Genomic DNA, 23,789 nt, shown 5'->3' with positions numbered 1-23,789 from the left:
TGCTCCTTTGTATTTCCACATTCTTCCACCATTCCTCCCCACGGCTGCCACCAGCGTGACTTCTGCCACTGCGTGTCTTTTGCCTCCATCACCAGCATCACCAATGAGTGCAGATCTGCAGATGCCCCCTGACAGCCCGTCTGCAGTGAGCCCCTGGCAGGGGGGAGCCCCTTATCACAGTCCTGGCACAGACTGCCCGCCAGCCCCAGCTCTGCAGCTCCGCGGGACAAGGTGGGGGAATGCTGCGCACGGCAGAGCGTGTCCGTGCCACGGGTCGGGGGTGCAGATGGGAAACTCACCCCGGTGTGGAGCACCTGCCCCCCGCAAAAAAAAAAAGAACCCCTTCAAAAAGAACCCCCGAAAGTTTGTGCTTTCCGCATTCGACGTTTTCTCAGCAAGGACTGGCTGCAGGGAGGGCTCGGGACACCCGTGAGCAAAGCAAGGGGAGAGTGGGAACTGCTAGGGGAGAGTGACCCCTCCGGGACCTCCGTCCCACGCCCTGTGCGCTGTGTGACACCGGCACCGTGCGGGGGTCGCGGCTGGCTCAGGCCCTGCGGTCCCACACGTGTCCTCGGGAAGTGTCCCCTCCCCGCGGGGCGCCCAAGCCGGGCCGGGCCGGGCCGTGTCTGCGCACCGCCCCGCCGGCGCTGCCGGGGGAGTGGTTTCCCCGCTCTGGCGGCGGCGGGGCCGGTCTGCGGGCGGGGAGGTGCCGCGGCGGCGGTGCCAGCGCCCGGCCCGGGAGGATGCGGACGCGCTGACGGAGCTGCCGGCTCCCCTCTGCCGCCGTGCATGGGCGGCGGGCGGCTGCCGCCTCGCCTCGCCTCGCCTGCCGCGCCGGTGAGCCGGGCCGGGGGCGGGGGGTCTCCGCCGGGCTCGGGGGCTGCGGGTGGCGGGGCGGGGTGCGGAGAGGGGGACAGCTGCCACCTGTGAGCGCCCCGCTCGCAGCCCCGCGGCGGCCGGGAGCAGCTCCCCGGGACCTGGGCTGCGCGCCCGTGGAGGAGCCGGCGACCGGAGCTGGGCGCAGGGGCGGCGTGTCGGGTGTGTGCGGGTCTGTGCGGGGCGGGTCAGTGCGGAGCGGGTCAATGCGGGTCGGGTCAATGCCGTGCCGAGCGGGTCAATGCGGGTCGGGTCAATACCGTGCCGTGCGGGTCGGGTCAGTGCCATGCGAGTCGGGTCCGTGCCGTGCGGGTCAGTGCGGGTCGGGTCCGTGCCGTGCGGGTCAGTGCGGGTCGGGTCCGTGCCGTGCGGGTCAGTGCGGGTCCGGTGGGGTCTGCGCGGGACACGGGAGCCCCGAGAGCCCCGAGCGCGGTGCCGCGGGTCGGAGCGCTGCGGGGCCCTGCGGGGCGGGTCGGCAGCGGGAGCGCGGAGCGGGGAGAAGCGCTCCAGTCCCACGGGCGGCTGCGGGGTAACGGGGGAAGAGGGAGAGGCGGAACGCGCGCCTCTGCCGCCGCTCGTTTCGCCACATGCTCGCTTGTTCGAGTAAAGGGTGTTACGGAGAATTCACTGAGAAAAAGGGTTCTCGTTTAACAAAACACCACCCAACTCGTTCGGCGGCCGAAAGGGCTGTGTGAAGGAATCCTCATGAATGAGCACGGCGCTGAGAGTGTTGTTGGTTTGTGGGCTGCGATCGCCTCAGCTATTCGTTTATGCTTTTTTTTTTTTTTTTTTTTTTTTCCCCAAGACAACTTTTGAGGCGAGAAAGCGACTAACAAAGCATATGTTTAAGACAATGATTCTTTTGCTTGCGAGCTGAACTGAAAACTGAATTCCTGCATTTCCCATCAGGTAGCAAATACCACACATACGATTACTTTTAGAGCATGAAAGAACCTACTTTGCTCCGTAAATGAGGACTATGTTTCACTCAGAGAAAGGGGTGTGAGGATTTTCCATCTGCCAAATGAACATACCGCAAAAAATTTCTTTTCATCTGGGACAGAGCCGTGTTTGTGCATCTCTGAATATGGCTACAGTCGTGGGTTAGCCTGGATGTAGCATTAACCCCTCCAGCCACAATAAGCATTACACAGAGAAATTTGTTTCTGTTGGTCTTTTCCTGGCTGAGATCTTTACTGCAGCTGTATAGTCAGTACAGCAGTGAAGCTCTCCTGGCTTTAGGTTCACATCTTACTGAAGGATCCAGGGTTGGTGTTCACACCTGCCCTGTAGCTGTCCTGGCTCACAGCACAATGCCTCCTTATGAGTAGCCTGTAAAGGAAGGTGAAGCAGGGAAATTCTGCCTACGCACGACCAGGCTCAAGCCAGTGTTTTCCTTCTCTTAGTTTTAATGAGCAACAAATTTTTTGCCCAGAGAAGAATCCAGCTCATAGCTCAGAATTTCAATAATTAATATGCCATTTAAAAAACATGTTTTTAGAGCATTACGAATACAAAGGGAAAACAAGCAAACAAGCAAAACAAGTGGATTTGTCGCTTTCCCGTTCTAGCCTGACAATTTTTCAGTCAGGTGAATTTCCCCCAACGTCATTGGTACATTGCTTTAGCAGAAGAAATAATGTACAAATATAGTTACTACTTTTCCTCCCTTCTCACAATGATCTCTTTGTATTAAGCAACAGGCTTTTGCATAGATCAGGTACCAATCCCAGAGTGTCACAGGCTGAAATTGCTCTTTCTCTCTCATTTCTGAAATTATGCCCCTGTGTTCACAGGGGGCATAGGCATAACAGGCGTAACACAAAGCCCATTTAACCATTTCTGTTTTGGAGAAGTTGGTGAGACAAGCCTTGATTCTATGCCATTCAAGGCAGGAAGAGCTCTGCCAGGACTTCAAGGAGACCAGCATCTGCCTCAGCAAGAGCCCTTCCTTTTGCTTCCTAAACATGCATGTTCTCTGGAAAATTTTGTATAATGATTAATTTCCTGAATTCTCAGTCTTCAAGGGAATGCTTTATTGCAAATTCCAGGAAAGCTGCCAACCAATAACATCCAGCTAAAATGAAGTAGACTGATTGATACCAACAGGTCTCCTTAAAATCTCATCTCAGTCTTTGTCCCTCTTTGATTGCAAGTCCTCAGGGTCTGGGACCACCTCGCCTTCATGGTTTGGAGAGGGCATGACCAGTTCTCTGCAGAGCAGATGCCAGTGCTGGAAGAAACTGTGGTCCAGCAGGATAATCCTCCTCTCTCATCAGCATGCATTGACAGATCCCACAGTGTTTTACCCCCTAGTGCCCATGTCCCCATAGGACTGGGAGAAAATAGTCTGAGTCCAGCTCCTCCGTTGAGACCACTGCAGCTTGTGTAAGATGTAACCTGAATTTTCATCTGAGTTCAGTCTCTGACACGCACACACATAAACTGCCTCTATGCAAATACTTAGTAGACCTCTAGATTCAGAAGGTGAATGTTAATTGGTTGGCAGGAAGACTCACAGCCTTGTTAATGCATATCTGCTTTCAGTGTTAATGACTCATTAAAAAAAAACAAAAAAAACCACACTGAATTTTTTTGTTTTTTAGTGATTTATTTTTAGCAGTGTGTTGTCCTCACCCTGCATTTTCCCCATTCTTACTGTGGTAGGACACAGTGTTCTTGTATCCTCCATCTTGGGCTAGGGCAGCTTCCCATGCTTGGAAATTCAGTTGAGGTGATGGAGTTTTAATTTGTGGACAAAACCAGCGGCATCTCTGGTGTTAAGTTGTGATATCGTGACACGTGTGGTTGTGCTGTTAATTGCCAAAAAGGAATATCAAAGGCCACTTCATTGCCTTTGTTCTCTGATGAGTCTGGTGGGCTCTTGTTTGCTTGTTTTTCAGAAATCCTACTGCTTTTGCTCTGTTTGCCTTACCAAATTCTCTGCTAAATGCTCAATATTATATCAGGTTATAACACTGATAGCACTGTATTCCAATTTCCCCAAAGTTACAAGGAAATAACTAATTTGTCTTTTAAGTAAATACTGTTCTATCTGACTGCACCTGACCTCTTACCGCTCTGTTGCCTAGAAATGAGCCCAGTCATAGACTATCCAGAGTATGCTTTCACGGTGCCTGAAAGACATCAAACATTTTGCAACCCATTTCCCATGACATTTCCATCTGAGAATCACGTACTCTATGTTGATGCTCTGAGATGTTTTTCCCCCACTCCCCTGCTTGAATTCAGAACTATCCAAAAATACCTAGGGAATGGTAGAAAGAAGCACAGGAAGCCAATTTTAATCTGTCGCTGGTTCCCATGGGTGCTGCAAGGTGAGGGACAATTTTGATGTGAAATACTAGAGATGAGAGGATTATCATCTTCCAGAGCAGATCCCAGGAACAAAACCATTTCTTTCTAAAAGCCTTTAGTAGGGGTTGCTCTGAGTTAAAAGGAGCAATATAGTTATTTGTAAGGTGCTGGCTTTGTAAGGTTATGGGAAATTAAAGCCTCTGCAGAATCACTCTGCTCAATATAGGCTTTTCTGATGCCAAAAGCAAGTTCTCAGATGAGAGTATTTGCACAGCAAGTACCAGAAGAGATACCTCTAAAACATTTAACAGCTTGTTGAGGCTTATCTCTAATTTTGATGGGGTGCTTTCCTAATGAATTCCTCTCACATCAATAAGCTGCCGCATCTGATGTTAAAAAAATAAATCCAAACTTTTTCTTGGCACACGGTTCCATGAGGGCTCTGTGGAGATTTCCACGATATCGAGGTCTACCAGCATTCAGAGGAGCTGGCTTAGTCATTCTTCCCATCTGCTCTACTTCTTCCTCCCTCCGCTGCTCTACACATTCTTCCTGGCTGTCTGCTCCCCTTCCCTATCTCCAATCATCCTGTCTGGCTGCCCCACCTCCTCTCCTGCCCTACCTATCCCTTGTGGCATCTTCCATGAGGGAGCTCAGGTAGTTTAGTGCTGAGATCAAAGAGCTGAAATAAATGAGCTGCTTTAAAAGCAGCCAGGAGAAAAGAAAAACCAAAAGGAAGAATCCACCAAGGAAGCACCCATAGCAAGCAGCATAACAAAAATAATTTGAAAAAACTTTGAGTTGAATCATCCCCACATCATGAGATTGCTTTAAAAATTGTGATAGCTAAACACAGGCACATTTTAGTTCTTTTTACTTCTTCTTTGACCATTTATGAATCTGGTTTGGAGCTCCTTTTTGCCAAGAGAGCCAGTAGGAACTTGGGCAACTGCCGTGAACTGGAAGTTGCGGTTTGTATCTAGCCATGGCGCTCCAGGATCCGGGGCTGTCAGAACAGTGGCTCCCCAATGGCTGATTGTGCAACACCAGGAGTCAGCAGCTGAGGTAGAGTCCTCTGCCAGCACCAGCCCTTTGCAAGCCTGTGTTTTCTAGTGTTTGGAGTCCACAGATGAGTGTCTGAGAAATTCCCAAGGGTGATATTTACCCCAGTAGTTACTTTGGAGCAGGAACAGTAAAAACTGCAGCTCACCACAAAGTTAGTGGTGAGAGGCAGCACGGTCTGGAAATAGCAGCCTCCTACCCCTTTTCGCTCTCCCAAACTACGTGCTGTGTCTCATGCTGAAATGGCTCAGCTCCTCCACTTCGAGAGTCGTTTCATCTCGCTGCTTCCTGAGAGAGATCGACATCTTCTGTGGAGCGCACGCTGCCGGGGAGAGGAAGGCAGCTTTGGCCTGCGGAGAGCAGAACTCAAGTACTGCGTGGGTGGCCGAAGACAAGAGCTTCTGAAACGAGGGAACAGAACAGATCTCTAATCTCCAGACTCTGACACATATCGCACTTTTCTCAGTTGCTTAGGAAAGAGATTTGCATCCAAAAAGAAGTGGGAGGTTTAAATAGGAGTTCATACATTTATCTTCTGCGGTCCATGCGGTGATTTACATTTTGCTAGTCCCATGGAACCCACATCACTTCACAGAGAGCATTAATTACAAACGTGCAACCAAGGGAAACAAAAACCCTGTCTAAGTTCCTACTCGCAGTGTCCAAAAGCTGAGCGGAGTTGCAGTCAGGGAAACAAAGCTGCAGGGTGTCACTGATGTAAGTGCTTGTTTTGGTTTGTGCCAGGATGCTGAAGTTACTGGCCCACCCTCAGTAGAGTACTGGGCATGGTCCTGCCTGCGGATGGCCCAGACCACCTGTGTGGTTCTCAGCCATAGTTCTGTCTTCCTAGGACTAACAGAAGACTGAGATATAGAGGAATGGGATCCACAGAAGCACCTGGCCTTGGAAAATGGAAAATGCCAACTGACATTCCTTGCAGGGACACGCACCTTCTTGTACCATATGAGCACCCCTTCATGGCTTTATGCACCACCACGTCTGTAGCTCTGCCACGGAGTGCCCACTCCTCCACCTTGGCTGAACAGACAGCCTGCTCTGCTGCAGCAGAGTGGCCTGAATAAGGCACCCTTTCTTCTTCTGGGTGGAAAAACCTCCTTTGACCTGTTTATTTATTGGGACTTGCTGAGCAGGGTTTCCTGTGACCCATCGAAATTTTCCACTCTGCAAAACACAAGCGGCAAAACTATTGCTTCTCCCACCTAACGCCGTTCTTACGCACGGCCTGTCCCAATTTTCCTTGTAATCAATAGCAGGGGTTTCTTTTTGTGGCACACACAAAGGCTCGAGCCCTTGAATCAGGAACAGTTTGCATTTATCCCGGGGCTGTGCAGGGGTGAGGTGGGGCCGGGTGCCCAAGGCCCAACGCCCGGTTTGTTTGCGGCGGTGTGTGAATCGGTGGAGCCGCGTGTGTGCTGCCCTTGCGCCCGGAGCTCCGTCCTTGCGGCGCTCCTGCGCACGAGGCTGAGCCAGCAGAGCCTCCTGGGGGGTGTCTGTCCTGCACATTTTGAGTACAGGGCTCGAAAAGCCCTTGGGATTGACCCATTGAAATAAGGAGGGGAGGGCTCCTGCTTCTGCCGTGCCAGGAAAATGATAGATTTGCAAGTGTAGCAGTGGTTCGAGGCCAATTTCTGCCTCCTATCTACGCTTTGTTAGAAGGCCCACCTTCAATGTGGTATTGTTAGGCTGTTATCATAAAATTTCCGTGAGTGCTCAGTGGGAAATGATTACTTTGGGAAGCCTGGGAAGGGAAGAGGGTGTCCTGCAGTTGCTGCTAATCTAGCAGCAGCCCTGGCACCCTGAGGTCAAGTCTCACTTTGCCACCCAGTTGTCTCCAGCACTGGGGCAGCTCAGGCAGAAGGGGCGATGTTTTCAGAGTAGGACAAATCTCTAAATAGAAGTGCCCCAATTTTGGAGGTGCTGCTGCCTGTGGGGGAAATCTTTGGGCTCAGAGCCTCTGAGACATGCTCCATTATCGAGTGGACAGTCTGTGGACTGCTAGGATTGCAGCCTGTGGCCAGTTCCTGTTTCTGTTTTGCCCAATAAAGCACGCTTGCTTTAAAGACATCTACTTTGCAATTCACAGTGGATTTATCCCAGGGGGAGGCCTCTGCTGCTGTGCCTGGTGGAGGCCTCTGCCCCCATGGAGAGCAGACTCAGGAGAGACAGCCAGGCTGGGCTTCCCATACACTCCATCTGACCAGAGCTGCTGCCCAATATCCTGCTTCTGCTCTGGTGCCGGTTGCTCTCCCGTGGGTGGTGAGACCACCCCACGGGGACAGGCTGTGTCCTCGGGTTGTAGAAGCTCCCAAAATGCAGTTTGTTCCAGGTGCTTTCCAAAGTGAGAGAGAAGCCCAGAGAGCACCTTTCAGTGCCTGGGCTTGTGACCCCTGCCACAGCACAGGTGGAGATTCATCCCCTTGTGTGAGCTGAGGGCAAAGGGGTCACCACTGAAGCATTCCTTGGTCTCACTAGTGAAAACTTGGGAAATCTCAGGACTTCCTTGCTTGATGCTGTGGCTCCTAAAGAGGCAAGACATGACCAGCTCATCAGAGTAATCCCTAAGTTAATTGCTCTTTTTTGGGAGGTGTAGCCAGGCTCTGCAAGCCCAGACGAGGGGTGGCCAGGGCAGTACCACTGGTCTCTGAGACTGGAGACTTGACTTGGTTCCTGTTAATGACAGTGCAGCTGTGTTGGTGCTCCTGCAGCCAGAGAAGAAGCTGGTTATCAAGCTGAGGCAAAGGAGGGCGAGTTGTTCTGGGCAGCAGAAGATGGGTGGGTTGGAAGAGGGCTTTGAGCAAATGGGCTCCAGGCTGGAAAGCAGCAAAGGTGGATAAAAGTAAGGGACAAGAAAGATACCCAGAGAAAGGCGTTACTTGGGTAATTTCCAGATGGCTTCCATTGTAGTCAAAGCTCTTTGCATGGCCTCAGTAGCTGTGCCTTGTTTTTCAAAGATTAAGCAGTATCACAAAAGGAAGGGGTTTGGCTTATGTTTCCTCTGTTGTCAGCCACAGAAGGTAATCACATCTATTAGGCAGGTAAAGTACTCTTCAATTTACTCTTCAGAGAGTAAGTGCCTTCTGGTAGTTCTGTACACTGGAAACACTGACAGTCTTGACTGTTTTTGTGGGTTTGAATATGGCTGTTGCACTGGGAGAAGGGACATTTTCTGTGCTGCGATCCTGAAATGATTTTTTTTTATCAAAGGTTTCAAGCAGCTGAGCAGCAGAGGCCAACATCCCCTGTCCAACACTGCATGCACCATAGGACAGAGTTGCCCAAAACACCAGAGAGGGGATTTGGCTTGGGTCAGTTAAATCCAGAAGTCCTTTGCTGAGACTGGAAACCTGTGGATGTGGGTTTAATTAATTCAGTACTGCGTGGGTCCTTGTATACCACTAACCAGTCATATGAATATAACTCTAAATAGGAAGTGGCCTGGCTTGGATTCCAACCAGCGACCATGTGGTGTCTGGTTCCTTATCTCTTCCACCCTTTTGTCTCTCATTGACAGTGTAATAATTATTCTGTGTAATAATAATTGTTCTATTACATCCAGTCTTTTCTGAAGGAGACATTGAAGGTAGACAAGTTTGAGCTGAATTTTCATAGGTTTAATAATAGCAGCTTTGTAATGGGTAGTGGGATAAAAATCTTCTTCCCAGAACATTGGACAGCACGGCATCAGATGCTCCCTTGTTTTTATAAGAGACAAGCATTGAGTGTAGTCATGACTTTTTAAGGGACAAAACATTAGCCTTCCTGAAGTTGGTTTGGTCATTGGTTAGGAAGGAGAATTGCCAGACAAGAATTAAACCTTCTGAATTGAATCCTGGGGATGGAGGAGTGATTTCCTGCTTCCCTAATTTTCAATAAGCATGGCCTGTGGCACGAGAATAAACTCCAGAATGCAATACACAATTTTTCCTCTGTCACCGTTTTTGAATAAAATCAGTGTGCAGTTAATCCAGTGTTATAAATCTTGGTAGGAAGGCTTCCAGAGCAGGTAGATTTGTTTAATCATTTAGGCTGGAATCCAAACCACTGGAGGCTATAAAATATATATACTAGTGCCATTCACTTCACTGAAAACACCTTTTTCCCATCCAAGGAAATAGCTGTGGCTGGCATGAATATATATTTGGAAAGCCGTAGAGCTAAACAGATTTCTCATAAAATCATCTCTGGCCTAGATACTGACTATATTTACACACTGTAACTCCTGAGGCTCATCAGCTAAGGCTTTCTGAAGGAGAAGTCATCAGAAATCAGTGATTCACACTTTGAAATGGTGGGATCCTCACCTCTGCTCAGCAGGTTCCCTGTCTTGATACCAGTCATTGTATTACCTTCAAATTGGAGTAGATCTTTAAAAGATCACTTCCCCTGTGACTTCTGAAAGAACCGTGCAGTAGTGCAATGTTGATGGACCCTTCTTTGAGCACATGTTGTCTTCTTTGTGTCTTGTGCAGTAGAACTGTGTCTTACTAAACACATTGATCCTGCCAAATAAGGGAGTACGCTCTTTTTTTTTTCAATTTTCCAACTATCAATACAGTTTCTGTATGGGAGGATTTCAGAACATCCCAGTTTCAGCAGTTTATGTGTAGCTCACACTAAAGAATATGGTTTAGCATCACAACGAGTCAGATTGGGAGGTGTTTCAGGTAGCTTTGGGTGGCTTTGGTACATCAATTGCCTCAGTAATTCGCAAGGTGCTCTATGAGCTTCGTCCTTAGCGAGATCAAATCCCGTCTCTCACAGAAAATGATACAGAGCTTCACAGTGGGAGTTTCTGCCGCAAGCTTTCGGCAGAACTCTTTCACACCAGTGCCTGCCAGCACTGTCCCTTTGGTCACAAGCTCTGACTCTGCTGTATTGTCTCTTCCAGGCACTTCTAGGATTTGACTGAGCGTGCACGACGCTCCATCAGCGACGCAGGCGCCTGCAGCAAGGACAGTTTTTGGAAGTGACACCCGTTGATGTGATTGAAGGTAACGTGCTCTCCTCTGGCATTGCCCTGGACTTGCTGCTTATCCTCCACAGAGCCTCATGCTCTGCTGGCGTCCCCTTTGCTGCCTGTCCTGGCTGGGGAGGTGAGAGCAGGATCAGTTCATGTTTCACTGCATGTCTGAGAATCCCCCAGACTCATCCTTGCTTCGGGTAACAGCTCTTCCCAGCCATGGCTCAGCTCGTCCCATAAAACATGTTTGTGCCCCTGTCCTTAAGGAAATACTTCCTTGCATCACATCACCTGCCTATTTTCCATAAGTGCAGCACATTTTTGAGTCCTGAAGCTGGTCTGCATTCAGATACTGGTTTTTCCCCGTGCATTTCACAGGTCAGTTTTGCCCTCTGTTCAAAACCTAAAATAAAAATGTGTGCATTGTTTCTGAGGCCTTTCCCATAGCAGGTGGTTTAGCACCTGTCAGGCTATATATTGCTCTGTATGTTACTGACCTTGTTAGTGCCATCACAAGCAGCAGAAAGTGATCTGTGCTTTTGCTCCATGCCTCTGGAAAAAATCAGCATAGTGTGGTCCTGGGACTGTAGCGCTTTAGCACTGCATTTAAGATAATCTTATCTAAATGTAGTTTTCTCAGAGAAATGCAAGAACAGATTTTGCTTCCCCCCGCCCCAAATTGGTATCTTTGTGCTTAATTAAACCTAGGGGAAGCAATGTATCTCTTAATTCACTGACACGAGAATTTTAAGGTTCAGAGTAGATGACTCATCCACCAGAACAGAATTTATCCTTTGTTTGTAAATGCTATTTATTGCCTTGTTTTGCATCACTATGGCTACTGTATGTCATCGGTGATACCAGCACCTACAGTACATAAAATGAATGCAAGACTGAATTAAAGAGATGTAGTTCTTATAATTGTCTGCATCAGCCACTTTTCTGTTGTGTGTCAGTCAGAACATCTCATGTAAAAGCAGCACTAAAAGTGGCGTAATATTTTCCATCAGTGCTGGCTGAAAAGCAAAAAATTGTCCTGTGCATAAATCTTATCACAGTTTAAAAAGCCCTAAGCAGCACCACCAAGCCCCTTGTTCAGATTATACAGCTTTATAAGTAACTCAGTGATGTCCTATAGGTGATTTTGAAGTTTCAGTGGTTTGCAGTGGCATTCTCAACTTTTTTACATCTAGTTATCTTTCATGTTAAAGACCTAGTTAAGCTTGTTAGAAATATCACTGCTTTCACAGCCCGTATAGATTCTTCTGCTTTCCTTCACTGTTTTGAAGTGGAGACTGGGAATAATTAATCTATTCCAGTTAAAGCACAATTATTTTGCCAATTGCGTGGCCCCATGTTCTATTCTGAAACACATCAAGTACAATCGCTTCTGCCATCCTATTCAATCAAAGCCTTAAGTTGCACAGATTTTCTGAAATGGCCTGGTCTTCAGCAGCTTGGGAGCTGATTCACTGAGGCATCTGCTGTAACACTGGCAGGAATGTCACCATTTTTCTAGCCCAAATCATTTGTCTTTGTCATTTACAAATAATCTGCAGGGTATAATGTGGTCTTAGGGAAGCACGGAGCCCATTATTGCTCAATAATAGAATTACGTGAGGTCTTAACATCTTTGAGCTCATATGGCACATTTGACAGTGCATGTGTGGATGTATATCTCTAATTTCCCATGGAACAAGGACAGAGAAATATTTAAACATTTGCAATGTATTGAATGGCTGCTAAAATAAACCAGCCAGCCATGAGTGACTGCAGGAATCTGCTGCTGGCTAGCAGGGACCAAGCCCCAGGACACACAGCAGTGGGGCACGGCTTTTCTGTGGTTGCCAAGACCAAGACTTCACGAATACTGGCCCCACACAAAGCCTCCAAGATTATTTCCATCTAGACACACACTTTCTCATTTCCTTTTCCCTGCAATCCAGGACAGCTGGGCTTAGGGTGCCGACCCCAAAAAGGATGCCAAGAGAAAGATGTTCACCTTGGACACGCTCAGAGTGGTGGGCCCAGTGCTCCCCCAGGCTAACAGGGGGTGTGAAAGCCCTGCCAAACAGCTCTTCCCAAAGAGCTGGGCTGGGAGAGCATGGTCCTGCTATTGCCTGGTGTGGTCATTCCCAGAGGGGCAGCAGCAAGGGTGAAAAGGACCCCTCAGGGAGCAAGGAAGAGGCTGGGGCCAGAGGGGGGGAAAAAAAGCAAGAATGGAATGAGTGCCAGAGGTGATCAGAGGGAGGAGATGTCAGAGGGAGTGCTACTTTCCTTTTGGTCCAAGGGCACATCTCTGCTCTTTTAAGTGCTGTCTCAGGTGGCAGGAGCAGCTGGCAGAGCAGGGTCCACAGTCACCACTGCTGGGGGGGTCTCCCATTTCCAGGTCACCGCTCCCTCAGTGCTGTTGTCCACAGGTGCCCAGGAGTATGGTCTGCTGGGTGCTGCAGGAATAAAAGCGTGCGTCCAGAAAAGCTGCTTATTTTACTGATTAGGTGGTTTGTGCTGTCCCTGGGGAGTGGTACAGGTCCAAGCAAGGGCTGGGCACTCATAACACTTGTCCTAGCAGGCAAAATCTGTCCCTCTTCTACTGTGCCATGGCTCTGGGAGGATTCAGGCTCTGTAACCTGCAGGGTGCTCAGATTGGGGGTTTGGTTCAGCCTTTTTCTGGGTTTCAGAGCCTGGTTCTGCTTTGCTGTTCTGTGCATGTACCAGGAAGTGTGTGAATTAATTCAGGATTGGTTGGGTCTCAGGCTCACCCTTTGGGCTTTTCCCTATGCTGATGAATGCCTACAGGCTTGGGTTGTGGTCCACAGTTGAGCTCAGCTGTCCCTTGCTTGTGCCATGATTTTCTAAAAATGTGATGCAGTAGGAGTGAAAGTCTCTGCACTATCATGCTGCTCCATGCTACAGCTAATTAAACTCATTGTGAAGGGTTTCGTAGTAATTGCAGATATTGTAAAATTTAGTTCTGTCTGGTAATTGGTAATGTAAGCCTGAAACAAGTTATCCTTAAGATGTTTTAGTTGGCATTTCTCAGTAGGTGCAGCCTTTACAAAGAAGGCTTTTGTGTGTGCAGCAGGACCAGAATTAATGGCAGCATTTAGTCGTGCCTAAAGGGCTGTTTGCTGTGGCAGGTGGCAGGGCAGCCTAATGGATGATGCCTACATTCTGCGTGCTGCAGGAGGCTCCAGCAGCCACTAACTGCACTACCTGATGAATGCCAGCTAAAGAGAGTGTAAGCCCCATGCCAAATCTCTCCAGAGCTGGTGTATTAACATTTAAAATGAACGTGGCCCCTTCGGCTCAGAGAGGCTCTGTTTGCTCCTACACGCTTAATATGCATTCTGGAGATTTCAGGCATCCTCAGATTTTTCAGTGGAATGCTGTGTTTATAAATGGCAAATGTGAGGAAAATCCCAATGCCACAGAGGGCTGGGCTGAGCTGTGCAGTGAGGGCTCTGCTCTGGAATCCTGCAATGCCTGGGAGAACCAAGCGAGCTCTGGGGCCAGCCCTGCAGTGCCTGGGGTGCCAAATGGAACAGGGTGATGCTTAACGGCCACATAAGCACCTTAGGTACCCAAGTCCCTGATTTAAATGAGATTCGGGTGCCAAACAGTCCCTGATGCGTTTGGAAGTCCCACTCAACACCTCTCCAAACACTCCAGCAAGTAAAGACTACTGAAAATCTGGTCCTTAGACACCAATACAGCTGGTGTGTCTGGAATTAACAGCTTAAAAAGAAGTGCTGGCTCATGACTAAATGGAATAGACATCTGGAAGAGCAAATATTTGGAGGCATTGCAAAGAATTGGAATAAGAATTTAATTCAAGGCTGATATTTCCACCAGTAACTTTTTTGGTCAACAGATGCAATTTCTGAGCTCATATGTCACTAATAAACTGATTGCTGATAACACTGGAGGACTCCAGTTTCCAAGTGATGACTCTGGGACTCTGTGGAGGTCCTCTCTGCTGTTCCAGGGGCAGCTGGGGTCGATGTCCTGCTCAGCATCAGGACGTGCAGCAGTAACACTTGGCTTGGAGGCCAAGGAAGTGTTTTTTGGACTGTTCGGGAAGGACAGTGTAACACAAGTATTTTAAACCGGTATGAAAATCCAATACCTTTTGTTAAATTAGCTGTGGGGCCCAAGCTCAGAGCTGAGGTGTCCCTTTCTCTTTTAATATTCACAGCATGACAGAGGTGATGAACACCCGGGAGCCGGTGATGGAGGAATTTGCACTCAGCCAGACTCCTGAGGAGGAAGGAGGCCCTTCGAGCCAGGTAACTCCAGCAGAACTGAAAAGTGTCCTGAGTTGTTTGTCAAAAGTGATTTAATGGCAACCAATAACTCCTTAGGGTGGATGTTCAATTGCAGAGCACTGCTGCCAGAACAAGCCCTGAAGTATGCGTTTGATCCTATTTAGGTTCTGTTATTAAAAGTTACAAGTTTGGCTGAAGTGTTTTGTGGTGTGCCATATCTGCAGGGCACAGTGACAGCAATGCCCAGATCCTGCAGGGATGGAGGCACAGAGGCTGTTTGTCACCAAGAGTTCAGATCTGAGCAACTACTGTGCAATGGAGACATCCAGCCAGTGCTGTGCCAAGCTTTTATACAGCCACCCTAGAAATGAACTGAGTTTCCTTAGGCTCAGGGGGAGCTCCCTTTTTAGAACAGAGACCATTTGAAATGACTGGCTAATTCACAGAAATGGCTGCGGCATCATAGCAGCACCACTGGTCAGGGCCATTTGCTGGCAAGTGCAAGAGCATTTTCTGTCCCCGGGCAGTTCCACTCAAACACCCACCCGTGGTGCTCACTGCAGCAGGAGGGATCACGATGTCCCAAGCCCCCCATCGCAGTCTGTGCTCTGTGGTTGTGCTCGTGGCTCCGTGTCACTACCAGGGACAAACCACGTCATGTGTCCTGGTGCACCTGAGCTGCCTCTCCACACAGTGTGCAACGCTGGAAGCAGACTCAGAGGGCTACTCTAGGAGCAGGCTGTTGCAGGTGAAAATCTAGCATTTGGAAGCCAGGGAAGTCAGAACAGAAGTTTTGCCAATCCCCTTTGGATCACTTGTTTGTGTACTGAAAGGCTTTGTGCATTTAAAGAGCGTACCGTGGGCTTTCCCGCGCCTCGGAGGCTGCACAGGATGGAAGCTGCTCACTCAAGGAACGTGTTTTCAATATCCTTCTCCTCTTCTTCACCAAGTTCCATGCTTTCAGTGTTGCATTAGTGTATGCTGCCCAAACTCTGAACCAGCCCTGACTTCACCTGTGTATTCAGTGCAGTTCTGTGGTGTCTCTGATCATATGCCCCAGAGTTTTTCCCCAGCTCCTTTACCTTTCCCCTCTGGGAGAAGGTGCTACCATCCACATTTTAGTGATAGCCACCTGAGGGGGAAAAAAAAAATCTAACAGAAATGAGATGTAGCACAAACTCAGTGACTCAGTGGGAAAACCAGGTTCCTTCCAGCAACTTCCAAGCACTCTGTCCAGGAGACTGGTCCTTCTCTCCCTGCAGTCTCCTGCCCACTCATCACACACTCCAGCTTCTGCAGAAAAACACAGCAAGGCCAGGAGGCAGCTCTGCTTCCTGCCAGTCCTGACTCATTCCTGGAGGGACATGGTAAATACTGGGCTCTGGTGGAAAAAAAATTATGTGGTTGATTTGAGAAAAGACCATATGAGAATGACACAAACAAAAATAGCCACAGCTGAGGCCACACAGGTGCCTTTCCTAAATTTTCTTGCAGCTGTAATAATCATCTCTCAGCCCATTTTTAGATCTCTCCGTGTCATTTCCTCGGGCTTCAGAAAGCAAATGAAAAAGCAGGATTTTTGTATTGCATCACCTGTCCAGGGGTTGCCAGCAGTTTGGGGATGGGGTGGCTGTCATGCAGCCCTCTGCCACCCCAGCAGGCTGCACAGCAGCCAGGGAAGAGGTCACTGTCACCTGCCTGTGCAGCCGTGGAGAAAATACAGCAATTTGCCTGCAATTTTCTGGCTATTTTCTGTCAGCTGAGCTGTGAGGCTGGGGGAGCTGGGCTCCACTGTGGGTCTGCAGAGGAGGGCACTGCTGCTCAGCAGGACCTCTCCTGCCTAAGGAGACCTTGTCTCATATTTGGTTTCCAAGAAGCAGGATTGTATTAGCCACTTCTTAAAAATTCCTTCCAGTCAAGACAGCTGCCATGGAAATGTCTTTCCAAATAATGAACAGCTCAGGAGAAATCTGTGTAATGGGAAGTTGGGCAGCCCTTTTCTGATAGGCAGCATAAGCATTGCTTGGTCAGGATGAGTTATAAACTGTGGGTGCAGCTCGGGATGGCGTCAGAAATGTTTGCCTTCAGTGATTCACTTGGTCTAATTGTACTGAAGGCGATTTCTCACAAAAGAATTTTTTTCCTAATTGCATCTCGTAACACTAATATGCAACATTTCCCACCTTTGTACAGATTTGCAAGAAGTATTGAACCCCTGTGACGCTACCATGGGGAGCAAGGGTGTGAGGATGAGGGTTATTGTCCTTCCCCATCTGCAGAAGTCAGATATGGGCAGCACAGCAATGTTAAAAATGTGCTTGCTGCTTTCCTAGCTGCACAGCCTTGCCCAAGGTCTTGCCTCCCCATGCCAGCTCTGATGCCAGGTGGGACAACTAAACCCTCAGCTGTTAGGGAATACAGCTGCTGAGATAGAGGAAGGTTGCAAAAGCCATGGAGCAAACACTTCCAGTGGGTTGTGACGCTCCCAGACCCCCGTCAGTGTTCTGTGCTTCTGTCCGTGCTCACGGCAGGAGCTGTGCTGGGACTGGCTCACACAACCAGCAGGGCAAGCAGAGACCCTGATTCAGTGCTGAACACGCTGCAGGCGCTTGGGGAGGTTCCCACCAGCCCACAGCAAACCTGTGGCAGCCTCTGAAGTTAAACTGGGTTCATTCTTGCTCTGAAGTCCTGGTTCAGTCCCCTCACACCTTGATTTTATTGCTAGGAATGAAATGCAATGGAATAAAATAAAAATAAAACTCAGCTAGCACAGAGAGGTTTGTAGTTTGTTAGTGCAGGTATATGGAAGTTGGAGGATCTAGTAGAAAAGGTTTCAGTGCAGCAATAACAGAGTTTCTTATGATAATGTCCTGGAGGAGCTTGATGATTTTTCCTCAAAAAAACCCCCCAAAACCCCACAAAAACAAAAATCCCAAACAAACAAACAAACAAACAAAACAAACAGAAAACAACCACCGCAAACCTCCTAAACAAACAAAAAACCAACCAAACAGAAAAGCTGCACAAAAAAAAAAAAAGCCAAAAAACCCAAAACAAAGTACCCTGAGAGATTTAAGTTATCCAGCTATGTTGAAAACAGGAAAGCACTTTTACGTGTTACAATATCCTTCACTAAAAAGCCCTAGTTCAGCTTCAAGCTCTAATCACTGTGTGGTGTTTGATCTGCAGCTTCAATGTGACAAATAAAAATAAATAGCTGGCACCATCCTCTGTGTAAAGACGTTCTCTGGGGCTACCTGTTTTGCATGAATGCATCATAAAAAAGTGTTTCACACTGCAGAAAATTGCTCTGCACAGTGGTGGTTTCTTAATAAACTATCACTGCAAGAAAACGTGAGTATCATATCAGAGCAAAAGGACAGCAGCCAGGAAGGCTGCAGCAGCCATTTAGCTTGGCCTTACAGCAATGACTTCTGTGTCCCAAAACCCCACCAGGTCTGAAACACGAGTGTTCGGCAGCATTACGAATTTTGTCTCCCAAGTCTCCGTTTTCACTGCTCATGTCGCATCAAACAAGTTAAGGCAATCATCTCCTCAACACACCGGCAGGCAAGGTGGGTTCTTTGCTCAGGAAGGGACAGCACGTGCAGGTGGGAGTGTGCTGAGACCTGCAGCCCCTCTGCTCCACGCTTGGCCAGCAAGGAGCTGGGTTCAGCTGGTTTTGAAATCCTCCCTGTGCAGGGCTGTTGATCTGCACCAGCTGGACGAGGAATTTTTAATGGACATGTGAGTGCGTGTCAGATGTATAAAGGACATACTCTGCTTGTTCTGAATACACATCCCTGCACAAAGCTTTGATGTACATTCCCCAAATGTCTCCCCAGGCCTTCCCAGACTCACGTGAGAAGTATCCCAAGCTGTCCAAAAGACTGCCTTCGATCGTGGTGGAACCCACCGAGTCCGGCGAGGTGGAGAGCGGGGAGCTGCGCTGGCCTCCTGAGGACCTCAAGTCAGCGGAGGACAAGGGTCTTCATGGTGACCAAAGAGTCTGTGTCCAGCAACAACAGCAGCAGATGGATCTGGAAGGTCTGAATGAGTAATTTTCATCCTTGTTCCCCCGTAGGAAAATAGCTGTTTCAGACAGTGCTGTGCACTGAAGTTAACCATGAGACAAGCAACTGGAGGTGCTTGAAGGTGCCCAGAAAACATCTGCACTGGAGGAGTCCCATGGACTGGAAATTTTCTTGTAGCTTTTGAGCAGTGGTGTTCTCATCTGCATCAGGCACTCACATGGCCAACAGGCAGCCATTGCACTGCACGTTAGTAGGTCACTCTGGGGAACAGTAATCCTGGTCAGGCATGTATCTGTCCCTGTTTGCTAGCGCAGAAGTGAAGTGCTTGACAGCTGCACGTTTTCAAAGCATCCTGGTGTCTCAGGAGTGTGTCAGTGCAGCAGGAACTCAAAAATACTCACCCCTGACTAGTAGTGTCACTGTGGGGTAAATACAGGTAAAGGTAAGACCTTGTCCAAGTGTAGCTTGCACAGGAAGTGCTCCAGTGGGAAACCGGTCTATTTATTTCCTTTTTTGTCCTTTTCTCTTATAGAGTGACACGGTTTCCATTTCAATGCACCAGCATTTGCCACCCAAACACCCAGACACAGCAGCCAGGACAGGGTGCAAGATGCACCTTCCCTTCCCTTTAAAGGGGCGATGACAAAAGGTCTTGAAGTGTAAAATCACCTGCTATTCCAGTTGGCATTTCTGGGTGGTGACAACCACAGGGTTTGATCATTCAAGAGGAAATATGAGCCAAATCTATTTCCTGACCCCCAGGTTCTATATTGTGGTTTCTCTGTTGGTTTTGTGCCTTGCTTTAGACTCATTATGTCTTCAGGCCTGACAGCTTAAGCAGATTTCCGAGACCGGGTACCCTTCCCATGACAGTGGCTATCCATAGAGATCACCCCATCTCACTACTATCTTAGCTGAGGTCTCAGCTTCCCCGTGAAGTCAGACTGTGATGCACTCAGAATTCCCTACTCCAGGTTTAACAAGCAGGTTTGCAAGCAGAGAAGATTTCTTGCATCAGGTCTGATCACCCTGACAGATTAACTGCCAGGTAGAGCAGGGAATCAAACAAAGGCTGCGCCTCTATGGGGACATAAATGCTGATGGGCTGTTTCTTTGCAGATACTTTAGCACACCCGGCTCAAGAAGTGGAAGACAGTACAGATACTCTGGAAAGCAGAAGTGAAGAGAATGAGTAGGAATGGCCTCAGATGTGAAACTTCATTGTGAATGTTGTTGGAAAGCTAACACACTCTGAAGACATGTCAAAGTAATCTGTATTTAAATCTGCAAGGGTCTTAGTTAGTTCGTACCTGGTAAGAAGCATCTGGGCTTTAGAACTGTTCTTCTAACATTTTGATTTTCAGGCTGGGATTCATATTATTTGCTTAATTTCCCCTAGGGAAACAATGGGATGTGTTAGGAAATACGAGGCTGTCAAGGAAAAGATGCTCCTAATTTTAATTAGTGCATTTCATTGGTTTTATCTTTTTCAAGAAAGGCTGCTTTCAGGTATCAACAGCAGGACGAAGGGGTTGCGTTTCTACAGGAGGAATGTCTTAAATCTAAAAACTTTCTTTTTTTAGCCATTTAAAACTAGCACTGTGATATTATGGACAATAGATGTAATATAATGTCACCAGTTGATTTTGTAACTTTTGTATAGAGACGCAAGGGCAACGTTTGCCTCCAGGCTGCCGCCCTGGGGCAGCCCGCAGCTGTTCTCTCCCTTTGGCTAACCCGTGCATATTTGGACGTACCAGCCTTTCCTTAGCTGCCTTTTCAGTGAGGCTGATGCCTTTTGGAAGCGCTTTCTCGCCGTACCCTAAGGAAGCACTGAGCTGGTCGCTGGCGTTTGTGGCGTGAGGCTCTCTGTGTTGGGCTTGGTGGGGTGGGCCGTGCTCTTCGTGCGCTCTTCAGGCCAGGTCCAGCCGTAGTGCGGCGTGCACCTCTCGCCCTTAAAGCCGGTGAGGAGGCTCCTGCTTCCCCCAGGGCTGGCTTTGTCCCACCTTGTTAATAGAGGTTGTTGTGATATTAGTTCTTTGGTTTTGGTGTATAATGTAGGTGCAGGGGTGCCGCTGCTCCTCCCTTGCCCTGAGCTGGGTGGTGGTAGGGGGAAGATGGCAGGAGCTCCATAGCACGTCCCAAAGCTGTCCTGCGTTTTTCCTGGCACTAGGTTTCCCCTGAGCCACCTGCAGTAGGAGGGGCGTGGTGGAAGGACAAACAGCTGCCTCCCTCCCGCCCACGTTGGCACTGCTGGCAGGAGCACAGGTGCCAAGGGGTGCCCTCCTCACCTGCGGCACGGCCCCCTCAGCTCTGGAGCCCAGAGCTCATGGGGGGACAAGCTGTCTCTGGACACCTCTGCCCTCCAGTGGATTTTCCTTGGGAATTTGGGGGTCATTTTGACAGGAGGGAATCCCTTCCTGCACAGGGACCTCCCAGAGACTCCCTCCCACTGTCCCAGGAGAAGCACCAATCTCAGCTCAAAGCAGGACCCGTTGGATGGGGTGGATACTGCCTGTACTCAGAGGGGGTTGACTGTCAGCGATGAGTGTCCTGTAAGCTGCAAAGCTGGCTTTCTCCATCTCTGCAGGGCTGGATGGGGTCTGTACTTACAATTAATGTTGCATCCAGAAGAAGCTGTTCGCTGTAGGTGGAGCGGAATAATAGCATTTCTTCCAGCGTTAACTCCTAAGTTGACTTCCAAGTGCTTTCTTTTCTCCAGTAATAATTTTCACTAACAACAACTTTTAGTTGTGTAATGGTTGATAAAATTTACTGGCCAGATGTATTAATAAGTTTTTACCTTCTTAGCAACCAAATTTAATATATTTACTTACAAAGAATTCTGTGCAATGAATGTTTATTACAAAGGAAAGAGACTATTTTACTTCAAAGCAACATTAATTTATGTACAAAACTATAGCTCACTATTTGGGGTGTTTGGGATCTAGGACCCTTTTTATAAGCAGTGTAGTACAGTATAACGTGATACTTTAGTTTAACTTTGCTCTCTCAATCTATATAACAATTTGTTTTGCCTTCTTGATGTAGACTTTCTTGCCTACACTGTTAGAATTACTTGGTTGGGTGAGTGGGATTCTGGTCAGAGCACCGGATTTCACCAGAGTAACTGAAGGTTTCAAGAGCACTTCCTAAATCTGGCTGCTGTCCCTGTCACCCCCTTCACTGGTGACAGTTTTCTGGTAGAGCCAACGAAGCCAACAAAGCTGGAGCTACGTGTTGGCAGAGGAGCAGCGAGGGGAGGGAGGTCCCCAGCTCGGACCCACCGCGGCAGGAGGAGAGCTCTGCTGGCGAGGCAGCCATCTGATGGGAGGTGCTCTTTAAATGCTGCTTTTGCATCGACTGTCAAGAAGTTTTACAAAGCTCTGGGGAGAAAACAACAGCAGTGACGACATATTTTTAGCTGTATGATTTCCTTCCAATCTGCATCTGCCCAGCTCTGTGAGGAATGACGTTAGATGTATCACTTAATTTGCTTTTTGCTTTATAAGAGGAAAAACAGTTGTTTGAAACACTTCCCCCAATTTTCTGTGCTCTCTATCTGCTTTCAGACGCTCCCTCCCTTCCTGCTCTGGATGGCCCTTATCCTATTTCCACCTGAGGTCAATGGCACTTCCCTAAATATGTTTCCCAAAGAAACAACTGAATTCTACATACACCCTGAAAAAACGCCACGCAAGCACCGCTACTCTTTTTCATCCTTGTACTTAAAGCTGCAGCAGGTATAGAAATCCCAGATTTCCTTCTTCCAGCCTAATTACTCCTCTCTTTCCTTTCCCCTCTTTTGTGCTGCTCCCCTGAAGTATTTTACCTGAAGGAAATGGTTGTTTCAAACTAAAGCTTTCTCCTGAAGCTGTGTGGCCTCAGTTTAAGAACCGTGCAAAGCCAAACTCCTCCTCCCATTTTTATTTTTCTGACCATGGGCCAGAGGCCCTAAAACAGGAAAGCAAGATAGAGAGAAAATTGTTTTATACAAACAAACCCTATTTATTCAACTTGCAAGTCTATGAATGTCCACTTACTTTGTCTGTGTGCAAGTGTTGTCTCTCTAATAAACTCAATAGTTGTTTTGTATTTTTTTCTGGATTAAAAGCTTTGTAGAAACTAAAAAGAAAAAAAAAAAAAGACATTCAGTCATATTTTTCTAGTCTAGCTTGTAGAATATTTCATGTAGTGCAGAAAGGAAGTTTTATGGAGTAAGACATTGTTGAATTTTGCTCTATTTCAGTTTCTTTCTAATTTTGTAAAATGCCACCTGTACATAATACTCGACTAATGTATGTCCCGTAGATGTATTACACCATTTAGCCTATTAAATGCCTATACTGAACTGATTGGAAGAAGCAGTGTTTCCAGAGTGTCTTTGTTTAAATGTGGAAAGGGTTATAGGTGGTGGTGTGTGTCCTACCATAACACAGGGAATGAAGTCCACTCTAGGGCTGCCTTTGCTCCGTGGCATGCAAATCCTCACCCAGGCCCTCCAAACCACGTGCTCCTACACAGATAATTCGAGATTTACATCGGTAACAGCTGCCATAGCCATCTCTTATCTTCGAGCCCTTCCTTGACCAGGCAGCTCAGCACTCCCTGCTTCTGTTCTGGGATTTCCTCTCTGCCCTGCTTGCCCCGCTGGTGCTCTGCCCTGCTGTGCTACCAGCGAGCCCCTTGGCTCATCTTCACTCACCCTTCAATGCAATGCACATTTTTAACGTTTTCTGGAAAGGCAATTGTGGAGCCCAGCAGGAACTCACATTACTGAAAACCTACACCCTGTGCAAAGAGAGCAGGGTCATGTAGCAGAGGAGATGAGAGGCAGAGATAGCCTGCCAGTGAACAACCAATTTTTTCCCAAAACGTCAAGTTCCCAAAAAGCAAAGGATCAGATAATTGGAGGGTGAAGCTGCATCTTACATATCCAGCTCAAAAGCAGCTGCTGCTCTCTGAGGTGGGTAAATCAGCATGGCAAAGGCGTTGCTGGGGGTCAAAGCCAGTTCCCTGCCCCTGCAGGGCTGTGCCTGCTGGGCAGCGATGGCACGGCAAGGGGAATTTGCTGTGTCCCAGGCTGGGGCAGCGAGCCAGCTTTGACATTGCTCGCACACCTGATGCTTCGTGTCTCTCAGTACTGGAGTTTCCATGCACCATGCCTGGAAAATCTCAAGTGCAGGCATACATTACTCTGAGGGTGGGATGGCAGAGGGACTGACACTGCTGTCCCCTCCCCTCCCAGAG

At 48.3% G+C, this 23,789-nt stretch overlaps 1 protein-coding gene across 1 annotated transcript; it reads left to right on the top strand.

Moving 5' to 3' along the window:
• Positions 1-731: 731 nt before the first annotated feature.
• On the top strand, positions 732-22,900 carry LBHD2 (LBH domain containing 2). The gene is made up of 5 exons (XM_040068260.2): positions 732-837; positions 10,166-10,268; positions 14,436-14,526; positions 18,351-18,552; positions 19,659-22,900. Exons 3-5 carry the CDS (start codon positions 14,437-14,439, stop codon positions 19,733-19,735), a joined length of 369 nt encoding a protein of 122 aa, XP_039924194.1. The 5' UTR covers positions 732-837; positions 10,166-10,268; position 14,436; the 3' UTR covers positions 19,736-22,900.
• The last annotated feature ends 889 nt before the right edge of the window (positions 22,901-23,789 follow it).

This window comes from Hirundo rustica, chromosome 6, assembly GCF_015227805.2.
Source record: "Hirundo rustica isolate bHirRus1 chromosome 6, bHirRus1.pri.v3, whole genome shotgun sequence".
In the NCBI taxonomy this organism is placed as follows: Eukaryota; Metazoa; Chordata; class Aves; order Passeriformes; family Hirundinidae; genus Hirundo; species Hirundo rustica.
The sequence above is the reverse complement of the archived record's forward strand: the minus strand, read 5'-3'. Positions and strand labels throughout refer to the sequence as shown.